The sequence below is a fragment of the Mobula hypostoma genome, chromosome 8 (assembly GCF_963921235.1).
Source record: "Mobula hypostoma chromosome 8, sMobHyp1.1, whole genome shotgun sequence".
Taxonomy (NCBI): domain Eukaryota; kingdom Metazoa; phylum Chordata; class Chondrichthyes; order Myliobatiformes; family Myliobatidae; genus Mobula; species Mobula hypostoma.
The window spans coordinates 156,686,371-156,708,719 of NC_086104.1; the positions used below are offsets into that span (position 1 = coordinate 156,686,371).

At 45.0% G+C, this 22,349-nt stretch overlaps 1 protein-coding gene across 2 annotated transcripts in view; it reads right to left on the minus strand.

Annotated features, from left to right (window-relative positions):
* The window catches only part of LOC134351108 (VIP36-like protein), a 37,553-nt gene extending 15,550 nt beyond the window's left edge, over nt 1-22,003 (minus strand). The window contains exons 1-6 of one of the 2 annotated variants that reach the window (XM_063057195.1): nt 21,853-22,003; nt 9,948-10,069; nt 6,333-6,450; nt 4,658-4,740; nt 3,613-3,645; nt 2,088-2,249 (exon numbers count right to left, since the gene is read on the minus strand). In XM_063057195.1, the coding sequence (XP_062913265.1) occupies nt 2,088-2,249; nt 3,613-3,645; nt 4,658-4,740; nt 6,333-6,450; nt 9,948-10,069; nt 21,853-21,985 (651 nt within the window). In that variant the 5' untranslated portion in view covers nt 21,986-22,003. The remainder of the gene's footprint in view (nt 1-2,087; nt 2,250-3,612; nt 3,646-4,657; nt 4,741-6,332; nt 6,451-9,947; nt 10,070-21,852) is intronic. The other variant, XM_063057196.1, reaches the window with a different exon arrangement.
* Between the last annotated feature and the right edge of the window lie 346 nt (nt 22,004-22,349).

Below are 22,349 nucleotides of genomic sequence, written 5' to 3' on the forward strand. Positions count from 1 at the left end.
GTAAATTGCACAGCACAAGATTTTTGCGTATGCTGGTCATTACAAATTAGAGGGAACATTGATCAGGTGGTGAAATAATAGATTTAGGTTTTTATTTAGAGATACAGCATGGTAACTGGACCTTCTGCCCAATTTGCTTGCTAAATGACACTTTAAAAACTTGTCTTTAAATATCACTCCACTTCTTCCCACTAGCAGAATCTCCAGCAACTTTTGTATCTCAACAATACACGCAGGTAACACCAGTTACTGTACTGTACATAAATATTTCTCGTAGCTGCATGTTCCTGACCTCATGAGCTCTCAGTGTAGAGGTTTCTACTGTTTCGTCAAGCTATTCGCTTTAAATGAACTAGCAATTCTTTTGTGCTTCACGCCCTTTGCTTCTTTGGAATTAGATATAGTGGATCAATAATTTCTTCAATAAAAAACGGTTCTAAATCTGCAGACAAATCATCATAAACTCCACGTTCTCAACATCGTCCGCATCAGAAACCGGAAAAGGAAATGTGATTGTATACAATCATGAAATATACTTAACATGCCAATGAGGGAGAGGATGACAATGTTTAGTGTGCAATTTAAATTATTTTGTGTGCTCGTAGCAAAAGATGTGCGTGTATGCAGACGTGCACCTTGCTCCTGATATATGGAGCATGTGAAAAACATTTTGATAACACTACACTCACCTCAACACTAAACTGATTCCACAGCCTATGCACTCAATCTCAAGGACTCTACAACTCAATTTTATTCAATTTTTTGCCTTCTTTTACACGGTGGTTACTTGTCAGTCTTTGTGTGTAGTTTTTCATTGATTCTGTTGTGATTCTTTCTATCTACTGCGAATTCCTGCAAGAAAGTGGGACATATATGTATTTTGGTAATAAATTTACTTTGCACACAGGAGAGGCAGCAAGACTACAACTGAACTCCTAAAGTACAAGATTTAAAAGAATGTAGGTCTTAATATGTCACGCGCGCTGTACAATGGGCTGTTTTGTTATCTTGGCTCAGCACACAAAAGGTGCAGCTACAGGTCTCAGAGTGATTGGGCTCGGAATTGTGCAGCAGTGCGATGTGCCTACAGGCCATTTGGCTCACAGATGGACAGCACAGTGGGGTTGCAGGGAGTGCTGCTGGCTCACAACTTCAGCAACCCAGCTTCAATGAGGAGCAATTTAGAGATGAGGAATTTCTTCAGCCAGAGAGTGCTGAATCTGTAGAATTCATTGCTACTGACGGCTGTGAAGGCCAAGTCATTGGGTATAAAGCAGAGGTTGATACGTCCTTGATTAGTAAGGGCATTAAAGGTTACGGGATGAAGGCAGGAGAATGGGGTTGAGAGAGAAACTGTATCAACCACGACTGAATGGTGGAGCAGACTTGATGGGCCAAATGGTCTAATTCAGCTCCTACATGTTATGGTCTCAATCCTGACCTCTGTTGTTTTAAGACCATAAGACACAGGAGCAGAATTAGGCCACCAGGAAGTAATCTGTATGGAGCTTGCACATTCTCCCAGAAACCAAACCAGTTCCTCCCCACGTTCTCCAATTTCCGCCCAGGGATGTGCTAATTGGGAAGTTTATGCCCCCAGTGTAGGCGGATGGTGGATGATCAGGTTACAAGGCCACAGCTGGTAGAATAGGTTACTGGAAAATAAGTGTGGGTGGCGGAATACGATCAATGAGACTGACTGTATGCTTACTCTGACCAATGGACTAAGTGGATGACTTCATCAATAGAGATGGGGCAGTAAAGGTTTTTGTTTACGGCACTAAACCTCAGGCAAAAATGTGGTCCTGATAGACATAAAAACATTACAGCCAATTTAAGAGTCTCTAAAATGCCCCTAATGTATCGGTCCCCACCACCACCCCTGTCAGCGTATTCCACACTCTCACTACTTTGTGTGGAAAAAACACACTTGCCTCTGACATCCCCTCTCTACTAACGTCCAATCACCTTAAAGCTATGCTGAGGAAGAGGGCAACAAGGAGATATCCCTACATTTCGTTCCAGAAGACAAGGTCCATTGGTAAATTCCAAAGAGCTGGGGTTGGGGATTTCTTGCAAACACTCACCGTGAGCCTTCTCTTCAAGTACCGAATCACAACGAAGGTGTCATGGTTGAGATTTCTCACCAGGGCCGTGCATCCTCCAATAGTCGTGGGCCTACCATCTCGTGAATGGTCGTAGGACAAGCTCCCGTTGTTCACCATTGCCGAAATATATGGAAAAATTCGCTATGAAGTCAAAAGTAGAACGTTAAAGGAAAGCAACTTCCATAACGTCAAATGAACGCACACTCAAACTAAGCAAAATAAATTCCTAGGGCACAGGTCTTCAATGTTCGAGATACCTTAACAAGGTGATGCTTAAGCACAACCAAATTTAAATCTCTCTCCACACCCCACCCCAACAGTGCACCCTGCCCTTCAAAAAAATTGCTGCCACTGGCTAACCCTCTGGCCCATTACTGGTAATTTCAACCATTTGGTTTCAGAGACTCCTCTGATCCATGCCTTTATTGCTGTGGTATCCTGCAGCCCAACCAAGAGCAGCAAAGTGAAGGTGTCTCCAGCATAAGATGCCAGAAGGGCTGCTCTTTCCGAAGATACTCAGTGTGCTGTGCAACGGACTCAGTCGGATTTGGGACTTCCCAGGTTCATTGTTTGGTTTCTCCTGAAGGTAACTAGGTTGGTGAGAAGGTGAGACTAGTGAACTAAAACATCCAGTGATGGATCGTCTTCAACCCTGTCCAGAACATCTGATTGGAATCACTCAGTGAATGTTGACCCAGTGACTCCACCCACCAGTCCTAACCAACTCACAAACAAAACCCCATTCCCTCCACCACTTTCCAAACTACGGCACTGTCACTTTGGGAAGTTCAGAGACCCATCACTTTGTGCAGGATCATTCCCACCACTGGTATTGAAGGGCACTGATCATGCCAATTAAACATGCAAGGAACAGAAATGACAGAGTGGGGTGGCTCAGCTGGTAGAGCTGCTGACTGACAGCACCAGAGACCTGGGTTCAATCACAACCTCCAGTGCCGTCAGTGTGGAGTTTGCAAGTTCTCCATATGACCATGCAAATTTCCTCCAAGTGCTCCGGTTTCCTCCCTTTTCCCAGAGATTGGAAAGCTAACTGGTTGCAGTAAATTGCCCATAGTGCATCGGCTCATGGCAGAATCTGGAGTAGATGAGAACGTGGGAAGGACAAATGCAGGATTAGTGTCGAATTGGTGTAGATGGATGGAATGGACCGAATGATCTCTCTGTGATAACTCCAGGGTCTTTTATTGCCTGACTGTCTGTCAAGCTCTTGCAGTACAACACTCTTAATCTTGCAAAACTAAATTTCTTAAAACTCGGAGGGTGGCATTCCTCCAGAATTTTTTTCTTCCAAAGACACTGGATGACAAGAGAATATTGCACATCAAAACACACAGAAGCCTAGAAACTTGAATTTTTAAAGGAACCAACTATAAATAGAACTAAATGAAACACAGAGACAAGGCAAAGACACTCGTTGGGAAAAAAAAAGAAATCAACGCATGCCGTGAAGCATGAAGATTCAAAAACTGTAACACAGGACTACCTGAGCGGAAGGTGTATATCTCCTCTTCTTAGACTGCTCATCCCGGAAATAACAGTAGTGACATGAGATAAAACAGGTATTTCAATAACTCATCATAGCTTTCAAAGTGGCATGCATTTCCTGTAAACACAGCAATCTGCCTCTCTGGGACTAACTGTGCATTTACCAACAGTGAATACACAGACATACTTCAAACCAATCCCTAAAGAACTCAAGGATTCCATTTTCTGGCAAGGATTTTTATAGAAATTGAGTACAATTGTGATTTCAGGTAGCAACAATTAATAACCAATATCAAATTTTCTTTTTCCCTTTCAGACTGAGCACAGCATACACTCAAATTGTTTATTTCTAATTTTCCCTCCAGCAATTACTTGTCTCACCAAGAAATGGAATGGGATTGATTGAACTATAGAGCTCCCACCAGGCCCACAACCGGCGCGGCTCCCAGCTCCAGCCAGGCCCACTGCTTCTTTACAGTTGTTAAATCCAACCTTTCTCTGAGAAGCACGACCTTCAACCAGTATAGGAGTCTAACACAGAACCTTTACCGAGTGCAGAGAGATGTTACTGTACTGACAACATTAACATAAAGAAGCAATTGGTTACGTCATACAAATTTGAGTGTGAATTAGTGGCTTACACCAGAGTGAAGCCATTCAGCCTAAAGAGTCTCCTCAAACCCAGAGCAGTTATGTAGGTGGCGGCATTTCACATTCTCATTCACGTACTCATTAGCAAGAAAGGGAAAAGGTTACTACCACTTGCTGGCAAACTTGACATTCATGATATTCAGGTCAAAAGGAACCAATCTGATTCTCACTGCTGCTGTATTTAAAGTATAATTCAGTGGGAAAACCACTTTACTTATTTTCCAGCAAGGCAATTATTGCTTCAATTATATTACAATGGCAAAAGCCCCAAGAAGTTTCAAAGAAGCTGATAAATTCAAGGGCAGAAAGAGAGACTGTTGGTATACTTGGCAAGTCAATTGTCTAGTAGAACGCAGAAGTTATTTGAGTGTGAATCGTGAGCCTGTACTCACCTCGTGTAGTTTCTCCTCGTTTGGGTAAGTATCCAGGAATACTCCGAGTCCAGTAAAGAGATCTTTACTTCCAAATACTGAACCTAAAGGAAGAAATTTTAATAGTTAAAGCCACCTTGCCATCTGTCACCATCACTTCTCCAAAAATACGGTGCGCCCTTCCACAACCAATCTCTTCCTCTTACCGCATCATCATCACTAAGTGTTGTGCCATATGATGTGGGCAATCATGGTCTATGACCATGATTATTCTTGGTTTGCCATTGCCTTCTTCTGGGCAGTGCCTTTACAAGATGGGTGACCCCAGCCATTATAGAAACATAGAAAATAGGTGCAGGAGTAGGCCATTCGGCCCTTCGAGCCTGCACCACCATTTATTATGATCAAGGCTGATCATCCAACTCAGAACCCCACCCCAGCCTTCCCTCCATACCCCTTGATTCCCCTAGCCACAAGGGCCATATCTAACTCCCTCTTAAATATAGCCAATGAACTGGCCTCAACTGTTTCCTGTGGCAGAGAATTCCACAGATTCACCACTCTCTGTGTGAAGAAGTTTTTCCTAATCTCAGTCCTAAAAGGCTTCCCCTTTATCCTCAAACTGTGACCCCTCGTTCTGGACTTCCCCAACATCGGGAACAATCTTCCTGCACCTAGCCTGTCCAATCCCTTTAGGATTTTGTACGTTTCAATCAGATCCCCCCTCAATCTTCTAAATTCCAACGAGTACAAGCCCAGTTCATCCAGTCTTTCTTCATATGAAAGTCCTGCCATCCCAGGAATCAATCTGGTGAACCGTCTTTGTACTCCCTCAATACCCTTCAGAGATTGTCTGTCTGGCGTCAGTAGTCGCATAACCAGGACTTGTGATGCTGCTCATTTGACCATCCACCACCTGCTCCCATGGCTTCACATGACCCTGATTGGGGGGGCTAAGCAGGTGCTACACACCTTGTCCAAGGGTGACCTGCAAACTAGCAGAGGGAAGGAATGCCTTACACCTCCTTTGGTAGAAATGCATCTCCACCCAACCACCAATGGAGTAAAACATGTAACCAGCATAACATCCTTCCATTCCACAGTCTGTGGCTTCCAAATATTTTGGGTGTTTTTCCCCATCAAACGCCACCCCGTCACCCAAGACATCTCTGCTTAAGGACAGTCAAAGACATGCCAGTGTACTGCAGAAAGTGCAGAGATTCACTGAAACATTTTGTTTATGAAGAAAGATTGGACATGGGGGGGTCTGTTCTCCCAGCGGAGGAGGCCGAGAGGGGAGCTCACAGGCATACAAAATTATTAGATCCTGCACACCACTAATACAAGAGATTCTGCAGATGGGGAAATCCAGAGTCACACACACAAAATGCTAGAGGAACTCAGCACGTCAAGCAGCATCTACGGAGAGGAATAGAGCGTTGATGTTTTGGGTTGAGACCCTTCATCAGGAGGGAATCCTGATGAAGTCTCTTAGCAACTTTCACTCCTCCTGCCAAAATACATGACATCTTTCCCTACAGTGTATTCCATTGGTTTGTGGTGCGGGGAGTGGGGTTGGTAGGAGGGAAGAATAGTGAGGCTTGGAAAGCTTCTAGTGACACCTTTAACCTCCTGCCATTAGGTTCCAGCTAACAAATGCAGTGCAAGAGGTTCCCTCTCATTTCACACACCATACCTGGTTGCATGCGATCTTTGGTGTACCAAACTGCGAACCCGTCACCATTCAGATTCTTCTTCCCTTGTCCATGGATTTTGAAATGTATCTGCATCTCCCAGTCTCTCATCAGGCAGGCCTGCAGGCAGACAAGAGGACCACACACAACCTTTGAAGATATTAAACTGAGACTTGGAAGAAAAGTGCACTGTAGGCTTCATCCCCAGGTATAAACCCTGATCCAAGACATGGTTATCTTGATGAGGAAGCACTATCCATATCAAATCACTTCTACCCTGGGAGTCTTTGATGAAACAAAGAGATTAACTGTTTGATCCATATTGTATTGATCCTAAGAGCTTTTAATGAGACATTGGTAGAGGAGTGAAAGTAGCAGAAAGGCAAGCTTTAAGGTATATTCAAAGTTGAAAGAAAATTTTATTATCAAAGTACATACATGTCACAGTATACAACCCTGATATTCATTTTCCTGTGGGCATACTCAGTAAAACTCCAGAATAGAATCCATTAAGGATCAAGCAGAGCATAGAAGACAACAAACTGTGCAAATGCAAATATAAATAAATAGTAACAAATAATGAGAACGTGAGATAATAAGATAAAGAGTCCTTAAAAGTGAGATCGTTGGCTTTGGTAACATCTCAATGGATGGACTAGTGGGTGTAGTTATCCCCCTTTTTCCAAAAGCCTGATGGTTGTGAGGTACTAACTGTTCTTGAACTGGCGGTGGGAGTCCTGAGGCTCCTGTACCTTCTACCTGATGGCAGCAGCGAGAAAAGAGCATGGCTTGAGTGGTGAGCATCTCAGATGATGGATGGGCTTTCCTATGACAGCATTTCATGTAGATGTGCTCAATGGTTGGGAGGGTTTTACCCGTGATGTACTGGGCCGAATCCACTACTTTCTGGAGGATTTTCTGTTCAAAGGCACTGGTGTTTCCATACCAGGCCATGATATAGCCAGTCAATACAGTCTCCAGTACACACCTATAAAAAATTGACAAAGATCAGTCATGGCATCAAAGGATGTGGCGAGAAGGCAGGTGTATGGGCTTGAGTGGGATCTGGGATCAGGCATGATGGAACGGACTGAATGGCCTAATTCTGCTCCCTCGTCTTATAACAAAGACTATAAATTGCAATAAGTATATATAAAAAAGAAAATTAATTAAATTAGTTCAAAAAGAAAGGAAAAATAGAGGTAACCTTCATGGGTTCAATGTGCATTCAGAAATCTGATGGCAGAGGGGAAGAAGCTGTTCCTGAATCGTGGAGTGTGTACGCCTTCAGGCTCCTGTACCACCTCCCTGATGTTAGCAATAAGAAGAGGGCCTGTACTGGGTGGTTGGAGGTCCTTAACGATGGATACTAGCTTTCTGAGGCATCACATTTTGAGGGTGTTCTGGATGCTGGGGAGGCTAGTGTCCATGATGGAGCTGGCTGAACTTACAACTTTCTGCAGCTTTTTCCGATCCTGTGCAGTGGCCCCTCCGTACTAGTCGGTGATGCAGCCAGTTAGAATGCCCTCCATGGTACACCTGTAGAAATCTGTGAGCATCTTTGGTGACATAACCAATTTACCTCAAACTCCTTATGAAATTTAGCCACGGCCATACCTGTTCTGTAATTGCATCTATATCTTTGGTGGCAAAAATAGGAAAACAGATTATTATCTGAATGGTGGCCGATTAGGAAAAGGGGAGGTGCAACGAGACCTGGGTGTCATTATACACCAGTCATTGAAAGTGGGCATGCAGGTACAGCAGGCGGTGAAAAAGGCGAACGGTATGCTGGCATTTATAGCGAGAGGATTCGAGTACAGGAGCAGGGAGGTACTACTGCAGTTGTACAAGGCCTTGGTGAGACCACACCTGGAGTATTGTGTGCAGTTTTGGTCCCCTAATCTGAGGAAAGACATCTTTGCCATAGAGGGAGTACAAAGAAGGTTCACCAGATTGATTCCTGGGATGGCAGGTCTTTCATATGAAGAAAGACTGGATGAACTGGGCTTGTACTCGTTGGAATTTAGAAGATTGAGGGGGGATCTGATTGAAACGTATAAGATCCTAAAGGGATTGGACAGGCTAGATGCGGGAAGATTGTTCCCGATGTTGGGGAGGTCTAGAACGAGGGGTCACAGTTTGAGGATAGAGGGGAAGCCTTTTAGGACCGAGGTTAGGAAAAACTTCTTCACACAGAGAGTGGTGAATCTGTGGAATTCTCTGCCACAGCAAACTGTTGAGGCCAGCTCATTAGCTATGTTTAAAAGGAAGTTAGATATGGCCCTTGTGGCTACAGGGGTCAGGGGGTATGGAGGGAAGGCTGGGTTCTGAGTTGGATGATCAGCCATGATCATAATAAATGGCGGTGCAGGCTCGAAGGGCCGAATGGCCTACTCCTGCACCTATTTTCTATGTTTCTATGTTTCTATAATGGGCTCTGGATAGACTGTCAGATGTTGACACCACAGAACTTGAAATTGCTCACCCTTTCAATCCTGATGCCATGAGGACTGGTGTGTTACCTCGTCTTACCCTTCCTGAAGTCCACAATCAATTCCTTGGTCTTAGTGATTTTTGGGTCCAAGGTTGTTGCTGCAACACCACTCAACCAGCTGGTCTATCTCCCTTCTGAACGCTGCTTCATCATCTGAAGTTCTGCCAACCTTAGTTGTATTGGCGGCAAATTAATAAATGGTGTTTGAGTTGGTCCTAGCCATGCAATTGTGGGTGAAGAGAGAGTAGAGCAGTGGGCTAAGCATGCATCCCTGAGGTGCACCAGTGAGGAGGAGATGATATTTCCGATCCAGACAGCTGGTCTCTCGGTGAGGAAGTCAAGGGTCCAGCTGCAGAAGGAGGTACAAAGGCTCAGGTTTTGAAGCCTTATATTACCTGATATCCTTGGATATTTAATTCCCAATCCTCTACACCCTGCAACCACGTTTCTGTAATGGCTACTGAATCATCCCCCTTTATACTGATTTGCGCCACAAATTCACTGACCTTGTTACAAATACTATGGGCATTCAGATAAAGTGCCTTTACATTCATTGTGCTTTTAAAATCTAGTAATCTTTGTCTCAGATGCGCTTGACTTTTCTGCATTCCACCTTTTCTTTTCTCTTTTTTTATCCTTTGCTTTTACTTTATCTTTATCCACACTTTTCTCTTTTACCTTATCCATACTTCTCCAATCTGTTGAACCCACCCCCCTGCTATTTAGTTCAAAGCCCTATCCACTACCCCAGTTATGTGATTCACCAGGATCCAGGTCCCATCATGGTTCGGGTGCAGCCTGTCCCGATGGAACAGCTCCCTCCTTCCCCAATACTGGTGACATTTTCCCCATGAATTCAAACCCACTTCTCCCACACCAATCCTTGAGCCACACATTGAACTCTCTAATCTTCTTAACCCTGTGCCAATTTGCACATAGTTGAGGTAGTAATCCAGAGATTACCACCTTTGTGGTTCTGCTTTTTGATTTAGCTCCTTTGTGCCCTGGGACAGTACAGAGGGAGCTTTACTCTACACTGCAATGGAACTGGGGCATCTGTTGCCATCACAGGCATCCACGCATTTCACTCTTTCAAAAATTAATCAGTATTAACTCTTACTACACGGTTCCAGATCGCTCCCTGTTTACTCTGCAGATCAGGAGTGAGCCGTACATACTGAGCAGTCACCATCGTGTTTCCAGAAATATCCCAGAAAGTACCGGAACTTGAAGCTCCCAAACCTAGAAGAAAAACACAACCTCTTAAGAGTGAAGGAATCCACAAAAAAAAACCTCTCTTCAGGTTGGCTTCTCAGCAAGCCCCACAGCAGCCTTAAACTTTAAGAGCCATTTTAGATACAAGGAAGTAATATTTAGATTACTTTATATAATGGGTCTCAATTACATCAAAAAGGAGAGGATTTAGACTCATACTTCGGCAAGTGTAAAGAAAAAAGTGGTATGGTAGCAGAGCGGTTGACGTAACATTATTACAGGCCTAGCAACCCTGGTTCTACTCCCGCCAGGGTCAGTAAGGAGTTTGTACGTTCTCTCCGTGACTGCATGGATTTCCTCCAGGTACTCTGGTCTCTTCCCACGTTCCAACAGGTAATTAGGACAGCTCAGCACATCATTGGGACTCAACTACCAGTCCTGGAGACAACCTACAGCTCTCAATACCTATGGCGCACTCATAACATCATTAAAGACCCGTCCCATCCCGGACACTCAATCTCCTGCTATCCAGTAGGAGATACAGAAACATCTTAGCCAAGACAGTAAGACCAAAAAACAGCTTCTTCCCCAGCAACACACACAAAAATGCTGGAGGAACGCAGCAGACCTGGCAGCATCTAAGGAAAAAAGTACAGTCGACGTTTTTGTTGTACAGTTGAGTAATGCTACACCCTAGCTTGTCAATGGCCTTTGAGCGTTATGGACAATCAAAGTCACTTGTTGCATGTAAACATGGGAATTCATTTTTAATTAAGCCACACCACATGCATCGTAAATATCTGTTTTGCATGGAATGAAGTACCATAGCAATCTCGTTACCTTGAGCAGCGACAATAAAGTTCTACTCTAAAGAAGATTAATTGGTCACATGGGTAGAACCGGGCAGTGCCGGCTTATTGTGCTGGAAGGGCCTGTTTCCCTGCAGCATCTCTAAATTTAAAAAATAATAGTTTGGACATTGGACCATGCTGTCTTTCTAAATACAAATACAAGGTTCTTTTACACAATGACAGAGACCTGAAGGGCGCCATTACAAAATTCATTTGGACTCTTTACACGTGCAGTCAAGGACAGGACACTCACACACCAGCATGGGAGTAGCATTTAAAATCTGCATAGATCAAATTTAATACAAAGCTGAGTAATTGTTAACAGGATAAGGAACTTGAAGCATAAGGGAGAAACCATGTCTTGGAATAAATTAACAGCAGAGGTTTAGGGCAATCACAGGGAGTGGGATTACCATCACAGGTAAACAGTTACAATCCTTCCTTTGATGCCAACTCTTCCTTCAAAGCAGCTGTGTCAATCATAGACAAAGCCATGGCATCTTTGATCATCAGAAAGCTGTAGAGTTCAAGCCCCACCCGGAAAGTAAACTCAAAATCTATCATAGAACTCCAAGGAAGCAGTTGAGATCTCGTACAAAGGCACAATTTACTGATGAATGATAGCATTGTTTTGTAGAGCAACGTTTATTTGTTGGTCATCTAGATCGCTGATCATTATTCGCAAAGGTCCCTGTTTCTTCTTAGGTCTTCTCTCATTTGTCAATCCCAACATTCCAATAATCCTCAGATACAACGCCAGACGTCTTCTTCCTGTATAGCATTCATATCCCTCTATTCCCTTCATATCTAAAAGCCCCTTAACCCCCAACAGACTGTCTGTCACCACTACTATCAAGATAGCCCATTCTTGGCAACTTCTGCTCTGCGCATGAAAAATCTTGCCCTTCACCTTGCCTTTAAATTCCCCCCCACCAAACTAAAAAGCATGTCCTTTGGTGTTTAACATTTCTACCCATTGAAAAGAGAATCCGAGTCTGAGTCTGAGATGTTGGTCCTGATCACAGAACAACCCACCATAACTTGGATTGTGGGAGGAAACCAGGAGAACATACAACTTTCTCACAGGCAGCGGCAGGAATTGAATCCTGAGTTGTTGGTACTGTAAAGTGTTGTACTACCCACTATGCTACTGTCTATGCTTATGATAATTAAAAAAACCTTGATCAAGTCTCCTCTTGGACTTCGGCACACTAGAACAACACAAATTTGCCAGCCTTCCCTTACAGCTCATATCCTCTAATCCCGACTGTAGTTCAATTGTAATTTCTAAGAAAGGTTTGGAAAATACATGAATCTCAAGCATGTAGATGGTAACACATACCTACTCTGATTTTTTTTACTTTGACTTTGACTATGGAGGGCTCTGGTCTGGGTGCAGATAGTTGTGACTAGGCAGAAAGTCAGGCCACATGGACTAGATAGGCCAAAGGGTCTTTCCCTGCACTGTCCTTCTCTAGGACTACATGGCTCAATGAGTGGTTTAGCACAGAGCTGTTGCTCCTCCATCCGAGGAAGGTCGAGAAGGTTCTGCTTTTGTTTTGGTTCTGGTGTGGTTGACGAGGACCCAAAGATCCTTTCACAGATGCCAGAAGGGATAGGCAGGTGGGTAGTTTTGAGGTAGTGTGCTTCTTCCCTGATTCACTGCAAGTTCCTCTACGTTTCCCGAAGCACAGATTAGAGGCCCTGAGTAACATCTTGTGCATTCATGGACCAGAGATTGGCTGGAATGAATGGAGGGATTTTGAGGACAACCTTTAAGCTTTTCCTCTGCCCACATGGTAATCTCATCATGAGATGTAGACTGCCAACAAAGCTGACCCTCAGGGCATCAATAATGTGGATGCTGCAGTTGAGAGGATGTTGCCTTATTCTTCCAGTAGATTGGAATGATTCAGTAAATACAGCCTTGGTAGTTTCTCTCCAGAGACTTGAGATGCCTACCACTGACTTCTGCAATATGGCTGTTCTAATTATTTCTTCTAAGATACTAATATGGCTCATGCTATTTAAAATTATGAGGGGGATAGATAGAGTTGACGTGGATAGGCTTTTTCCATTGAGAGTGGGGGAGATTCAAACAAGAGGACATGAGTTGAGAGTTAAAGGGCAAAAGTTTAGGGGTAACATGAGGGGGAACTTCTTTACTCAGAGAGTGGTAGCTGTGTGGAACGAGCTTCCAGCAGAAGTGGTTGAGGCAGGTTCGATGTTGTCATTTAAATTTAAATTGGATAGCTATATGGACAGGAAAGGAATGGAGGGTTATGGGCTGAGTGCAGGTCGGTGGGACTAGGTGAGAGTAAGATTTCGGCACGGACTAGAAGGGCCGAGATGGCCTGTTTCCGTGCTGTGATTCTTATATGGTTATATACTAGAATGGCCCTTCCTAGCTCAGGAGCTATGGTAGGTGACTTTCCATTTTTGCATCTTTCTGATTTTTCTCTCAATTTTATCTTAATATTTTAAGTTATGGCATAACACAGTATGCTATATTCTAACTGTTGTCTGTTAGGAGTTTGCACATTCTCCCCACGACTTCATGGGTTTCCTCGCATATTCTAAAAAAATACAGGTTTCTAAGGGTCAGTAAGTTGTGAGCATGCTATGTTGGCACTGGAAGCATGGTGACACTTGTGGGCTGTCCCCAGCACATCCTCAGACTGTGTTAGCTATTGACACAAATGATGCATTGTAATGTTTGCTGTACAAATGAAGTTAAGTATCACATTCAAAGACATTTTCAATCTTTCACTGCTACAGTTATAAGTTCCCATCTGTTTCAAAAGGGCAACAATTATACCAGTGCCCAAGAGCAGCATATAAACCATATAACAATTACAGCATGGAAACAGGCCATCTCAGCCCTTCTAGTCCGTGCCGAAATCTTACTCTCACCTAGTCCCACCAACCTGCACTCAGCCCATAACCCTCCATTCCTTTCCTGTCCATATATCTATCCAATTTAACTTTAAATGACAATATCGAACCTGCCTCAACCACTTCTGCTGGAAGCTCGTTCCACACAGCTACCACTCTCTGAGTAAAGAAGTTCCCCCTCATGTTACCCCTAAACTTTTGCCCTTTAACTCTCAACTCATGTCCTCTTGTTTGAATCTCCCCCACTCTCAATGGAAAAAGCCTATCCACGTCAACTCTATCTATCCCCCTCGTAATTTTAAATTTTAAATGAGCTGCCTCAATAATCAACGTCCAGTAGCACTCACATCTATGATGATGAAATACTTTGAGAGGCTCGTCATGGCTATAGTCAACACCTGTCTCAAGAAGGACCCGGAATCACTACAATTTGCCTATCGCCACATTAGATCTACAGCAGGCGCAATCTCAATGGCTCTCTGTGCAGCCTTGGATCACCTGGACAACAGAATTGCCTACATCATGCTAATGTTTATTGAATATAGCTCAGCATTTAACACCATCATTCCTACAGATCAGATCGAAAAGCAGCAGAACATATACCTGCACCTCACTCTGCAACTGGGTCCTCGATTCCTAACCAGGAGACCACAATCTGTGTGGATTGGAAATGACATCTCCACCTCACCGACAATTAACATTAGTGCTCGGCAGAAATGTGTGCTTGGCCCACTGCTCTACTCTCTTTAAACCCATCAACGTGTGGCTAGGCATAGCTCAAATGTCAAGTTTGCTGATGATACAACCACTGTTGGTAGAATTTCAGATGTAACAAGAGGATGTACAGGAGCGAGATATACCAGTTAGTTGAGTGGAATCGCAGCAACAACCTTGCACTCAATGTCAGCAAGACCAAAGAGTTCATTGTGGACTTCCAGAAGGGTAAGATGAGGGAACACAAACTTAACGTCAGAGAGAGATCAGAAGTGGAGAGAGTGAAAAATTTCAAGTTCCTGGGTGTCAAGATCTCTGAAGACCTAACCTGGACGCAACATATTGATACAGCTATAAAGGTGACAAGACAGTGGCTACATTTCATCAGGAGTTTGAAAAGAAACCACTCGAAAGCTTCTACAGATGTACCGTGCAGAGTATTCTAACTGGCGGCATCACCGTCTGGTATGGGGGGGCGGGGGGGTGCGGGGAGGCTCCTGCACAAGATCGAAATCAGAATCAGAATCGGGTTTATTATCACCGGCATGTGTCATAAAATTTGTTAACTTAGCAGCAGTTCAATGCAATATAGAAGAAAAAATAAATAAGATAATAATAAATCAATCAATCAAGTTGCAGAAGCTTGTAAAATTAGTCAGCTGTATCATGGTACCAGCCTCCTAAGTATCCAAGATATCTTCAAGGAGCAGAGCCTCAGGAAGGCAGCATCTATCATTCAGGATCCCCACCACCCGGGGCATGCCCTCTTCACACTTCTCCCGTCAGGAAGGAGGTACAAAAGTCTGAAGGCACACACTCAGCAGTTCAGGAACAATTTCTTTCCCTCTGCCATCAGATTTCTAAATGCACATTGAACCCATGAACACTACCTCAAACTTTTTATTTCTGTTATTTTGCACTACTTGTTTATCTTAATTATTTAATTAATATATATGCAGACTTTTGTTATTGCGGACACCTGAAGAACAGACTATCTGTTGGATGGAAGTGACCAACAACTCTGATAGAGGCAGATGCCAAGTTTTTAAACTCACCAGTGGGAGATGGTGCTTTAGCACTGCTGGCCCACCACCTCGAGGGAGTCTTGATCATAAGCGGGCCGAAACTCCTGAAGACAGGTGGCAGATCAACTGATGATCCCACTGGTGATAGCACAGGACAGTTAACATCTTAGTCCACGTGTATTTTTAACTCTGTTGGTGGATGGTGTACAAGAGGGGACCAATGTTTTGTGGACATTGAGAACAAGTTCCATTGGCCTGTAAGTTACATTAAACAAGTTGGGGATTTATTTGCATCTCCATCTCCAAACATACACCAATACCTGTGTGGTCTGTGCACTGCTGGGATAGGACTAAAAACATTAATACCTTTTTTTCCTGGGGTAAATTGTGGTAAACTATCACTGCAAACAATGAGGAGGTGAGCAAAGGCAAAGCTGATTCGAGAGAAGAGCCATGCTGGCCAGAGCGTAACGTGTTCAACACGGTGTCAGAGTCTGAGGTGGTGTCGGAGTAGGGGATGGAGATGGAGTGAGCGACTCAGAGAGGAATCGAGGTGGAGTTTCAGTGCCCGTCCAGCTAAACCAGGAGCGAGGTTGGATCGATCCAAGTGCTGAGCCAATTCGGCTTTAATCTGGGTGGCAAGGACTAGGCCCAAAGCATATTACTGCGGTGGGGCCTAGGTCCTAGCACGCAGCACGATCTGGTGTTTGGGCGATTTGAATGCCAGCCCGGATACACTGAAAAGGCAGGCTTTCGGGACAATTCCGCTTGCTTTGCCACAACGTTGACTCCTCTCTCCACAGCGCTGAGGCTGTGAGACTGCTCCAGCTTCACAGCCCTTTGCCCCACTCTGTGATGAATTCAGACAGAGGTTATGGGCTTACTATGGCTGCCCCAGGATTCGAGTCTGTGGACTCAGTTTGGTTCACAATGCTGTTGCTTGCATGATTTGTGTTTTTCTCCCCCTCCCCCCTCTTTCTCCGCACACTGGGTGTTGGTCTTTTTTTCTTAAATTGATTTATTTCAGGTTTCTTGCTTTGTGACAGCCTGTTAGCAGAAGGATCTCAAGGTTGCATAAGTTATACATATTTTGATAATAAATGTACTTCGATAAGATTAGATTAGATACAACTTTATTGTCATTGTGCCGAGTACAGATACAAAGCCAATGAAATGCAGTTAACATCTGACCAGAAATGCAAAGAATGGTGTTATTTACAAAATAACTGCGAATAAAAAGTAAGTGCTACAGCACACAAATATAAAAGTACTGAGACAGTACAATATGGGTGCAATACTGCTTAGCGCTGTGATGTTACAGCCTCAGGGAAGAAGCTCTTCCTGTGCCTGCTGGTACGGGAATGGAGGCTCCTGTAGCGCCTACCGGATGGGAGGAGAGTAAAAAGTCCATGGTTAGGGCAAAATGCATCCTTGATAATGCTTTACGCCCTGCCCAGGCAGCATTTATGGTAGATGTTCTCAATGATGGACAATGTGGAAGCACATGCGGAAGGGCATTCAGGACACCACCACCTGCCTGTGCTGGTGATGCCTCCCTCCCAGAAGCGTTGAATAACTTCTACGCTCGTTTTGAGGCGGAAAATGACATGGCGGCGAGGAAGACCACCCCTCCTCCAAATGACAAGGTGCTGTGTCTTACCGTGGTCAATGTGAGGAGAACCCTGTGTAGGGTCAACCCACGGAAGGCTGCTGGACCAGACAATATTCCTGGCAGAGTCCTTAGAGGATATGCAGACCAGCTAGCTGAGATTCTCACTGACATCTTCAACATCTCCCTGAGCAGCGCCGTCGTTCCTACGTGCTTCAAGGCCGCCACCATCGTCCCCGTGCCAAAGAAGTCTTCAGTGTCCTGCCTCAACGACTACTCCCGTCACACTCACATCCATCATCATGAAGTGTTTCGAGAGGCTCGTCGTGAGGCACATCAAGACCCTGCTGCCCCCCTCACTGGACCCCCTGCAGTTCACATACCATCCCAAGCGTTCAACAGACGACGCCATTGCCATCACCCTCCACCTGGCCCTAATCCACCTGGACAAAAAGACACGTACGTTTGAATCCTGTTCATAGACTTCATTTCACCATTCAACACGATCATTCCTCAGAAACTGATTGGAAAGCTGAGCCTACTGGGCTTGAACACCTCCCTCTGCAACTGGATCCTAGACTTCCTGACTGGGAGACCTCAGTCAGTCCGGATTGGAAGCAGCATCTCCAACACCATCACACTGAGCACGGGGCCCCCCAGGGCTGTGTGCTCAGTCCACTGCTGTTCACTCTGCTGACCCACGACTGTGCTGCAACACACAGCTCGAACCACATCATCAAGTTCGCCGATGACACGACCATGGTAGGTCTCATCAGCAAGAATGATGAGTCAGCATACAGAGAGGAGGTGCAGCGTCTAACGGACTGGTGCAGAGCCAACAACCTGTCTCTGGATGTGAACAAAAGAGATGGTCGTTGACTTCAGGAGGACACGGAACGACCACTCTCCGCTGAACATTGACGACTCCTCCGTAGAGATCGTTAAGAGCACCAAATTTCACCTGGCGGAGAATCTCACCTGGTCCCTCGACACCAGCTCTATAGCAAAGAAAGCCCAGCAGCATCTCTACTTTCTGCGAAGGCTGAGAAAAGTCCATCTCCCACCCCCGATCCTCACCACATTCTACAGAGGTTGTATTGAGAGCATCCTGAGCAGCTGCATGACTGCCTGGTTCAGAAATTGCACCATCTCGGATCACAAGACCCTGCAGCGGATAGTGAGGTCAGCTGAGAAGATCATCGGGGTCTCTCTTACTGCCATTACAGACATTTACACCACACGCTGCATCCGTAAAGCAAACAGCATTATGAAGGACCCCATGCACCCCTCATACAAACTCTTCTCCCTCCTGCCATCTGGCAAAAGGTACCAAAGTATTCGGGATCTCACGACCAGACTATGTAACAGTTTCTTCCCCCGTCATCAGACTCCTCAATACCCAGAGCCTGGACTGACACCAACCTGCTGCCCTCTACTGTGCCTATTGTCTTGTTTATTATTTATTGTAATGCCTGCACTGTTTTGTGCACTTTATGCAGTCCTGGGTAGGTCTGTAGTCTAGTGTAGTTTTGTGTTGTTTTACGTAGTTCAGTGTAGTTTTTGTAGTGTTTCATGTAGCACCCTGGTCCTGAAAAACATCTCGTTTTTCCTGTGTACTGTACCAGCAGTTATAGTCGAAATGACAATAAAAAGTGACTTGACTTGACTTGAATTGGGTGCCAATAACCCGCTGGGCAGTTTTCACCACACGCTGGAATGTTGAACTCCTAAGGTTGGGGTTGTCGTATAAAATGGAGACAATGCAAGTCCAACAGTTCACCTCAGCTCTGTTGATTAGCTCCTTTCCATGGAGTTCATGTGGAGATAAGGACGTGCTGCAGCAAGAAGGTGTTGGAAGCATGACACAGGTTTGACACCAGAATGTGCGAAGATTTCTTCTGGTGTGCATCCACTGGCTGGGATTACATCTTGCCAACATGACCCAAATAGTGAGAACCAATTCACAAATGAGAAAATCTGCAGATGCTAAAAATGTAAGCAACGCACATGGGGAACTCAGCAGGCCAAGCAGCATCAATGGAAAAGTGCACAGTCGATGTTTCAGGCTGAGACCTAGTGAGAGCTAATTTTTTTTTTAGTACGAAAGGCTTCTGAATTTCAGCTTCAGATTTACTTCTCACATCGATATTGAAGCATAGAGTGAAATGCATTGTTTGCTTTAAGAACAAACACACCCAACAATATGCTGGGGGCAGCCCACAAGTGCCACCACACATTCCAGCTCCAACACAGCATGCCCTCAAGGTTCAGCAAAATAACATAAATAGCAACAACAGCTTAATAAGCCTCTTTCCCATATACAACTTCAGGTCAAGCCACAATTGGGCATCAGTCCTCAGGCTTCCGACTACCCCATGGCTTGACGATCACAGGACTTTGACCTTCAGGCTTCAACCCCAAGACTTATCAGAACTTTGAGGAGAACAAACCCATCCATCCATCCATCCATCCCAGTTGAAGTAGTACAAAGCTGAGTTGACATTGTAAAATGCCACATGTAGTGGTGGCCTGCTCCTTGCATCTCTCAGAGTTGTTGCAGAATGAAGATAAAGTCAGATGTGTCTTTAGCTGTCCAGAATCCACACAGCAATTCAGGGAGCAGTCCTCCAGCTACGGAGATGGTTATGGACAGGTCTAGTGATGGCTTTCACTTAGTAGATTCAACATTGAAGCCCCATAGTTCCTGTAGTCGGATTTCCCTCCCTTCTGGTTACAATGTCAGCATCTCCAAAATATCCGTCTCTTCAAGATATGGACAATAAGGTTGTGGATTTGTGACTGAAGTTCCTCAGAGGTAATTGTTTTTAAACTTCAACAGGGATATAGTTTGTTCCCAGAGTCTTCTTGTGTTTTTTCTGATTATTTGTCAGTCAGGAGTGGTTACAAGGCTGAACTACAGAGACTGCTGTGGTACAGAATCATGTACAGAGTGATTGCAAGAGGAATTCTGCAGATGCTGGAAATTCAAGCAACACACATCAAAGTTGCTGGTGAACGCAGCAGGCCAGGCAGCATCTCTAGGAAGAGATACAGTCGACGTTTCAGGCCAAGACCCTTCGTCAGGACTAACTGAAGGAAGAGTTAGTAAGAGATTTGAAAGTGGGAGGGGGAGTGATTGAGAAGGTTTTCAAAGTGTTCTCTCTGACCATCTCACTATCCCAAATGAATTCACCTCATACTTGGTCCTCGATGAGGTGTGTCCTCGGGTGAATGGTCTATAACTGGCTGAAGAACCCACAAACGTTCAGGCCGTTGGTGAGTTACTGGTCAGCCTATGCTTTATCTATCCACCATCTGTTAATGATGCAGGAGAATTGCAATACATGAGTGAAGACGTCTCAGGACAACCACTGGGGCCTTGTGGGACCTGTACAGAGATACAGTTTTGGTTTCCTCCCCTGTATTTGCCGCAGGGAGAGTGATAAACCAGGCTTATTCCAGTGATGGGATCTGTCGTAAGAGGGGAGGTCAAGTCAGCATGGTTTCTTGTTTCCTTCATGCACAAACAACTATAGATGTCTGTAATGGACAATACTTAGTGATTAAAGGCTTGACAGGGTAGGTTTCCTCGAGCTGAGATGTTCAGAGTCTGGAGTCAGTCTCAGAATACTATTATTGTCACTTGGGACTGACATGAAGAGAAACAGAGTGGTGACCTTCTGGAATTCTCTGGGGGGGGAAGAGGAGAAAGTCAGTGAATAACTTAAAAGCTGTTTGCTATTTCTGGATGTTAAAGGAATAATGGGATACGAGTATTTTACAAGAAAATAGTGGAAGATCAGGCTTGATCCTCGATGTGGCACACGTTCAAGGCTTCAACTGGCTGAATCCACCTCCTACTGTAAGGGTTCAGCACAGACTAGAAGGGCCGATTGTTTTATGGTTATACTTAAAGGAAAATTAGCTATATTAGTCCAATTTACATCGAAACATACAGTGAAATCGCATCATTTGCATCAATGGCCAATGCAGTCCGAGGATGTGCTGGGGGCAACCTGCAAGTGTCGCCATGCTTCCTGCACCAACATTGCCTGCCCACAACTCACTAACCCGTGTGTCTTTGGGAGAAAACCCAAGCGGTCACAGAGAGAACATACAGACTTCTTTCAGGTGGCCGTAGGAGTTGAACCCCAATTGCCAGCACAGTAAATGTTACGCTAACCACTAAGCTACCATGTCACCAGCGTGCCATATGCAAATTTACTTTGTGATAATTAACCACTGGACTTCCCAATAACACAACTTCAGAAAGGGTCACTGGTTGCAAAGTAACTTGGTGTTACATTTGGAAAAAAAACAAACAATTCCACACACTTTCTTGGTGAGCAGGTTTCTTGCTGTCAGACCTTATATTGTTAACTCCCAGTTCCGCAGTGGTCTGTTTTTTTTGGGATAAGAAATAACAATTTTAAAGATAAATTTCCACATAACCCATGACAGGTGTAAAGCTGGGAGATTCTGGTGTAATTGTAAATCTTCTTTTTACAGCCTCTTCAGTGATTTTGCGTATCAGAAACACACGTACACCCTGTCTAACCAAGTTTCCATACGACAGACAACACAAACCTGTTGACTACAAGTGCCCAGGTCTTTGCCAATTTGTCCCACAGCCCTGCGCTGCGCCAACACGCAACTGGGATTTGGCACGCTTTATGTTGGATTGTTTACAGTGAGGTGCTGGTAGGGAGCTCTTACCCTGGTAGGGCTTCGACAGGCTGTGCTCTCGCTTCAGGTACTCCTCTGTCCCCGAGTCACCCCGGCCCAGTGCGCAGAAAGCCAGCCAGAGCAAAGCCATCCGCAGAACACCACAACCCCCTAACGGCGCCATGTTGCTTCAATGGGGCAGCCGCCGCCACAGAGGGAGATCCCACATCTCGCCGCCGCTCATTGGCTGCCGGCTGCTAAGCGCTAGAATTCCTGCATATTATTGGTCCTCAGCGGCGTCTATCACCACTAACCACGGCAACGCCGGCCCGCCCACTCATTCTACAACCATTGGACGTCTTCCCTGAGCGTCATGGTTTCCTTTCCCGAAGCAGCAAGCGATTGGCTGCGAGCGACGCTCATCATTTGCCCGGCGTGAGACTCGGTAGTTGGGATCCTCAGCACCAACTTCTCCCTGCGGGCGGAGGAAGTGCCGCTCCTGCCCATTCACCTCCGTTCAGGGCCCCGAGCAGTCCTTCCTGCTGAGG